Consider the following 7,703-nt stretch of genomic DNA (forward strand, 5'->3'; position numbering starts at 1 on the left):
CTGTGTAGTGTTCCCCTGGTCTGTTCACACATCAGCCTCCTGGTCTAGTTATAGGTTCTACATTAGGACAATTAAGTGTTCCATGAAATGTAATAAAACAAATTATCTTGGAGATAAATTCTGTTCATACCATAATTTACTAAACTATTGAATTCCTCATAATATGTATAAGGAATACTTAGTATATTTAAAATTAAAATCTACATTTCTGTCTCCTCATCTTTGTTATCATTGACTAAATTCTTGTTTACTCATTGAATGGTAAGATGAAAAAAACTGAATGAAGGGGTTGCTTGAGGTAAGCCTTTTTTAAAAGTCATTTTATTAAAATTGTGTTTCTAAGCAACTAGTATTTTATTTTTATTTTTACTTAATCTAACCTTTTTTATCTTTTAATAGGAAAATCCAGTCCATTCACATTTAATGCAGTAATTCTTAACATGGTTTTGTTTCTTGCAGATTGCTTTGTGGGTTTTTTTGGTAATTTTTATTTTATTTTAATAATTGTAATGAGCATTTACAGAAATTTTGGATTCATAGTTGCACTTCTCTCCCCGCCCAGCCCTCCCCCCCCCCCCCCAGTTTCACTCCTCTCTTTGAAAACTTAAAGAAAGACTCCCTCCCTGGGACACAATCCCCCTGCACCCCTCCCACCTCCCCAAGGACATTCCACAATGCAGCCTTCATTGTGCACTCTTGTGATAACCATAATACCCTATCATGCACCGCTTTTAAATGATTCACTCCCTCATCTGTTTCAATACAGTATACGCAATTTATCCAGTTTTTCGCAGTCTTACCCCCACCCTGATATCAGTGCCATCTTACTTACAGCAGTGGCACCATGCAATATTTGTCCTTTTGCGACCGAGATATTTCACTCCGCATAATGTCCTCCAGAGTCACCCATTTTGAATCATATTGCATGAGTTCCTTGTTTTTCAATGCAGCGAAGTATTCCATTGTGTGAATAGACCACAGCTTCTCTATCCATTCGTTTGCTGATGGGCACTTGGGTTGTTTCCAGCTCTTTGCTATTGTGAACAAAGCTGCCATAAACATGGGTGTGCATATATCTGCTTGGGTGTCAGTTATGGTCTCTTTGGGATCTATTCCCAGTAGTGGAATTGCTGGGTCAAATGGTATCTCTATTTGCAGCTTTTTGAGAAAGCGCCATACCACCTTCCACAGTGGTTGCAACCCATTTTGTTTTAATGTCTTTAGTTAGATTACTTGTCCTGTCCTAGGACCTGAGGAATGGAAAGACATTTTTAAAATAAAAAAGCCCTAGTCTCTTGGCATAGGGAACTCAAATAGGCTGTCTTTCCCCAAGGATATACACCGCTGTGTACTTAAGTGACATTTCATTGCGCTTCTCATGCAAAGCCTTTTTGTTGTTGTTATGTGACATCCACTTACATGTGACTCACAGCAACAAGCTCTGAAACCTGCTGTCTTCTGTGCCAACCTTACTGTCCCTGACACACCCACTACCCCAATCATTAAATCAGTTTATCCCATTGAGGGTCTTTTCTCTCCTGACATGTCCCTCCACCCTGCCAAGCATAATGTCCCTCTTCAAGCATTGGTCCCTTCTTACAGCATATCCAAAATATGTCAGATGAAGCTTCAGACTCCTTGCTTCCAAGCAACAGCTTGGTTTTACTCTTTCCGGGATGAGCATGTTTGTTTTCTTGGCCTTCCATGGTAACTTCTGTACTTGTCTGCAGCACCACAGCTCAGTGGCATCACTTGTATTATCATCCTTAGTCCAGCTTTCTGATGCACAGCCCCTAATTGTGAAAACTATGGCCTGGGTGTGGCGCACCTTGTTCTGGACTTTGGAGCAGTCCCGCACTGCAGACTTTCCAAACACAGTTGGTCTTTTCATCTCCTGGCTGTTGGTGTCCAGAGTGTTGCCTGTGGAACGCAGCAAAGCCGTGAGGATCTTTCATCTTTAGGTCAAGATCGTTCTCTTTGGTCACAATGAGACTCTCAGAGATTTTGATTTTAGACTTTGTACAGAGTGTTAATCTGGTTTCCACAAATAAAAACATTTTAAAAATTGGGGGGGGGGAGAAAATAATTTCTTTTCCCAGAGGTATATAATAGGGAAGACCTGTCTGTCAAGAACTGAGATTAGAAACCTAAAAGTTCAAGAATTGTAGATCCCATTTAATGGAAGAATATTGTTAGTGACCATCCCTAAAATGAGATATTTGGATCCTATAGATCCAAAACCATATTTTTTTATGGCTCTTTGCAGTTTATCACATGAAGCTGCAATTTCCATCTTCATGGAAAGAAGAAAATGGAATCTTTATGCATGGATTTTTCTGTCCTTCCTGAGCTTAGGAAACAGCAAAATGTGCCTGCTCCTTTTTATTTATTCCCTTCCCCCCCCCCCAATAATAGCTTCGCTTTCTGTTTGTTTCATGTTGTCAATTTTGCTTCGATTCCTTGGAGCAGTGTCTCGGAACCATACTGATTCTGGAAAGGGATCAAGGAAACGCATAGAGATGCGGTTCCTGAAAAATAAACTCTGGTCTTCGATGTTAGAGGAGGTGTGGTCCTCAGATGGCGAGAAAGACCCACCTGTTGAGCAGAGGACAGAGTGGAGGTGAGTTGCACTTACGGGGAGGTGTCCTAGGTGTGCCCAAGCAAAGACACACATGGGTATGTCCACGCACACACACCTGAAGGCTCAGCTGGGAGCGTGGTGTCTTATTCATTAAAAAGCGACATGTTTCTGTGCCTCAGTTGGCTCTGCATCTCTCCAAGGTGCTGACCAGGCCACAGGGCCCTTAGGGTTTGTTTCTCTGTTTCTGGGAAGACTACAATTCCAGCATGGATTTCAAAAGTTCCAGGAATACGTGATGTGAGAGTATTGGGGAGGACTGTACACAAGTCCTGGGCTTGTCTTCCTGCTTTGGGCAGGGAATCAGTATCAGGTTCTTGTAGTCATAGTTTATTCGATGGGAGCTTATAACTTGTATTCTGCCCTGATTTAGAAATCATTGCTGAACCACTAAAAACTTTTAGGTCAGCAGTTTATATATCTGTATATTTGTAAATCTAGTGTTTAATTTATAGAGTCAGAGCTCGAATTACAATATTTTCATCAATGAGAATCACAAAATAGTTGAAACACAGTAGACTCAATTATTAGAAGGCCTCAGGTTGTATTTTTGGTTGATGTTCATTTCATTCATTCTGCCAATCTTCATTTTTAGTATTTACAAGCAGCAATTTTTTTTTAACAACTATTAAATTTGTAACCAATTTTTGGTGACATTCACAAAGCAGTTAAGGATCTCCCTCAGTTTCTATAGACCTTCTTAAGTAATTTGCTTCCATTTTCAAGCATGCTTATTTAGTCTCATGATTTTCACAATGCTTGTCTGAAAAAGCCTTTTTATAAAGTCTAGAATGAGGCACATCATGTCTTCTCTGCCGGATCATTGAAACTGGGCAAGGTGACATGAGGGAGGCATGCGCTTTCACTGTGAAAAAGAGTGCTTATCTAAATAACACCGTGCCTATTTTCAACAGAAACGCAGAAGAGATTCCTGGGGCACGGAACAAGGTCCGCCACAGTGAAGAAACCTGCAGGCGTGTTCCAGATGTGCCCATGGTTGCAGAGAGTCTCCCAAATGCAAAGAGTCTTGAACGTGTGGTGTGTTTAAATATCTCCCGGGATCCGGCATCACACACCCGACCTCCCCGCTCTAAGGGACAGAACCGACCTCCCCGCTCTAAGGGACAGACACGACCTCCCCGCTCTAAGGGACAGACCCGACCTCTCCACTCTAAGGGACAGACACGACCTCCCCGCTCTCAGGGACAGAACCAACCTCCCCGCTCTCAGGGACAGACCCGATCTCTCCGCTCTCAGGGACAGACCCGACCTCACGACTCTCACACCCGGGTCCGTACCTCTGAGTGTCCACAGTGTGGAGAAACCTGCCGCTGTCCCTCCCCCATATATAGTACCATCCAGACCCCCACTGCAAAGAAACGCCCCAGACCCAAGAATGGGAGGAAGGACTTGGTTGGTGTGTCAGCTCCAGAGAGTCCAGGGAGCACAGTCGCTGAAGAGACACGTGAAGTTCAACAAGATTCTGAAACCTGTGACGCCCCCCGACCTCCAAGTGGACCTAAACCGTCCAGGGAGAGAAAGAAGCATTATGACAGTGCGGATTGTGGGAAAGCCTGTGCGAGTTCCCACACTCCTGGGACACGCAGAGAAAGGGCCCATGTCAGGAAACGCAGACAAAGCCCCGGTGAGGAGAGGCCTTATAAGTGTGAAGAATGTGGGAAAATGTTTAGGCTCCTCTCGGCCCTCATGGTGCACGAAGGCCTGCACAGCGGGGACAAGACCTTCAAGTGTAAGGTCTGTGCCAAAATCTTTCACACCAAGGGTAACCTCCTTGAACACATGAAGATCCACACGGGAGAGAAGCCCTTTGTTTGTGAGGACTGTGGCAAGGCGTTCACTCAGCATTCCACGTTTACGGTGCACCGACGCACGCACAGTGGAGAAAAGCCTTACACGTGTCAGGATTGTGGGAGAACCTTTACTTCCTCCTCACAGCTTTCCTCGCACAGAAAAGGTCACCGTGGCGTGCGACCTCACGCCTGTCAAGTGTGTGGCAAGACCTTCCGGGATTCTGGTACCCTCAGTAAGCATGCCACCATTCACAGCGACGAGAGGCCTTTCGCCTGCAAGCAGTGTGGGAAAACCTTCAAAAACAAGTCTGCGCTCCACGTCCACGGCCAGACCCACGGTGCAGAGCGGCCGTACGCCTGTCAGGAGTGTGGCAAGGCCTTCCGCCTTCTGTTGTACCTGACTCAGCACATGCGCATTCACACTGGAGAGAGGCCTTACAGGTGTGAGCACTGCGGAAAAACCTTTAACCATTCTTATTCCATCCAGGAACACCTGAGAATTCACACTGGGGAGAGGCCCTACAAATGTGACGAGTGTGGAAAAGCCTTCATTAGTTCCTCGGACCTGAAGAAGCACGGCAGAACGCACACCGGGGAGAGGCCCTATGAGTGTCAAGTGTGTGGAAAAGGCTTCCGGCAGGTGACCACCCTGTACGTCCACATGAGAACTCACAGTGCGGCGAGACCCTACGAGTGTGACGAGTGTGGAAAGGCCTTCTCCAGTTCCACTCAACTCAAGTCCCACAAACGCTGTCACTCGGAGGACAGACCTTACGCCTGCGAGCAGTGTGACAAGAGCTTCCGACACCTCTCCATACTCCGCAATCACCGGCTGTCACACACTTCACAGAGGCCTTATGCGTGCCAGGAGTGTGGGAAAACCTTCAAGAGTGCCTCCTTCCTCGGGAAACACAGGAAAATCCACAGCGGAGAGAGGCCTCACGTGTGTGATCAATGTGGAAAAGGGTTTAGCCGTGCCTCACACCTCACTGTGCACCACAGAATTCACACGGGGGAGAAACCTTTCGAGTGTGAGCGGTGTGGAAAAGCTTTTTCTATCTCCGTCCATCTCAAAGTCCACATGAGGACCCACACCGGGGAGAAGCCCTACGAGTGCCGGGTGTGCGGAAAAGCTTTCAGAGGAAGCACTTCCCTCAAGATCCACCAGCGCTCACACACCGGCGAGAGGCCCTTCGAGTGTGACCAGTGCGGCAAGGCCTTCCACCAGCCTTCCAATCTTAGCGTCCACAAAAGGATTCATACCTCGCAGGGGCTTTGAAGGACAAGGATTGGGGGGGGGGAACCTCTTCTGGGAATTATTCCTATCTCCGTTTACCTGTCCCACACCAGACTGTTGCCTTGTGTTAAAAAAAAATCCAAAACCCAACAAAATCAAATTCTCCATTCCTCTCCCTGTAATGTGAGACAATTTCTGTACAATCTGCAGAAACAGGAATAATACTCACCGGGAAGAAAGATGATGAGACCTGCTCTGTGCCTTTGATACTTGTCCCAGCTTGAGACCTGTGTTCGTTCATGATTCTTCACCAAAAAACCTTTTGTCTTGTTAAATCAGAGGAAGGTCGAGCTAATGGGCCTGTAAATTTTTGATTAAAGAATGTTTTCTTGCGTGAAATATACTTGTTGTTTTTAATAAAAATAAAATTGTTTTGCTATTGAAGAGTTAATTGACTCTTCGATTTGAGTGAATCAGGGGGCTCTGGTGGTGGAGTGGCAACAATCCCAAAGGCACACAATTCAAGGCCACCAGCTGCTCTTGGGCACGAGGACGGGCAGTTTCCTCTCCTGAGATGAACTCCCTCTTTAAACTCACTGGAAGGTCAACCCTGGCTCCGTTCTGACTCTAATCAACCCCAATAAGAATGACTTCATTACTCATAGAGTGATACTTTGACTAATAAAAAACTACTTAAAACTATTCTGTGTGCTTTCCTTGGCTTTGTGACTTGCAGCATCTCATTATCACGATGGATTTTGATTACGGGAGTCAGTGTTGACCCAAAGCCCTTTGACGTTCCCCTCATGTCTTCTCTGTGGAATCCTTTGGATCTGTCGAAAAACCACATTCCCCTCTCTGACCTTCTATTACATTTCTTATCACCACCCTTCTCAGATTGTGAACAAGGTCTTTTTACAACTCTGATATTAAGCCCGTTTTGGTGAATCATAATATCATTACCTGAAGAAATAAGGAGGAGAAAAAAAAGAAAATGCTGTGGAAATCAGTGTGTCTACACTGTGGAACACTCAAGCTCAGTGTCTCTGAGTTTAGACAGACAGTGAACCTCATTTGAGTTTGAGGAGATGTATAGAGGACACTTTTCCATCTTCCTCCGTCTGTATCCCTGGTGTGACATCATAGATCCTTTTCCTACCATCCATGCAATGGTGTTCTCTCCAAACAAGAGGGTGAGCTTGAGGAAGAAGTGATTCCAAAAACCTCCTGCAGTGCCAAGGCCCTGCTTCCTTGTGTCTCTCACCTCACCGTGAACCAAGCTCTTTGTGTGAACAGAAAGTTAGCTTGTTCACTCCCATCCCATGGCAGCAGGTGTAACACCTGGAGTGTCCTGAATTGCAACCTTTGGGGGCAGTGTAGACCCTTTGCAGATTCCTGCAGACCATATCTGTCCTTCTCATAGGCAGAATTTATGAAAATCATTTAGGAAACAACCATTCTCTTGTAAGTCCTCCCCGTCCCAGAAAATGATAAAATGCCTATTGAATTCACAATCTATTTTGCCCGGCACTTTTGAGGACACATTGTGGCCTAGAATTATCCCCTGAATCGAACAGTCTGAACTTGACATCACTCTAGTCTTGGACCGTGCTTGAATTATTCCTCTTTCTGATTCTTGGTCTTCCAGATTTGATTCTTGCCATGCTCTTCCCACATTCTCAAAGAAGAGAAAGTCTGCAAGTTTATGAAAGACTTCAACAAAACCATTCACCACCTTCCCTATTTGACATCTAACACCTCAGCCCCAAAAGAGTTCATGGCATATTCTGCCAAGTAGACCTGATCCTATTATTCAAATCTGTTCTTTGTCTTAGCAGACCATCCTCTCTTAGCAGTCAATATTCTTCTCCAGCACCACAGCTCAAAAGCATCAATTTTATCACCTCTCTGATGCATAGCAATTGATTGCAAAGACAATTCCCTAGATCAGGAGCACCACACCTTATTCTCCAGAGTGACATTGGTCCTCTGTCCTCTGAAGAGGTCTCTTAAACAG

The 7,703-nt window shown here is 45.2% G+C and overlaps 1 protein-coding gene across 1 annotated transcript in view; it reads left to right on the plus strand.

Moving 5' to 3' along the window:
• Positions 1-5,728, plus strand: part of LOC102845302 (zinc finger protein 160-like) — a 6,001-nt gene extending 273 nt beyond the window's left edge. Inside the window, exons 2-4 of the mRNA XM_006902843.1 lie at positions 2,470-2,620; positions 3,553-3,676; positions 3,896-5,728. Coding sequence (XP_006902905.1) covers positions 2,470-2,620; positions 3,553-3,676; positions 3,896-5,728 — 2,108 coding nt within the window. The remainder of the gene's footprint in view (positions 1-2,469; positions 2,621-3,552; positions 3,677-3,895) is intronic.
• Positions 5,729-7,703: the final 1,975 nt, after the last annotated feature.

Source organism: Elephantulus edwardii, unplaced genomic scaffold (assembly GCF_000299155.1).
Source record: "Elephantulus edwardii isolate Elephantulus edwardi_28Jun2011 unplaced genomic scaffold, EleEdw1.0 scaffold00462, whole genome shotgun sequence".
Lineage (NCBI taxonomy): Eukaryota > Metazoa > Chordata > Mammalia > Macroscelidea > Macroscelididae > Elephantulus > Elephantulus edwardii.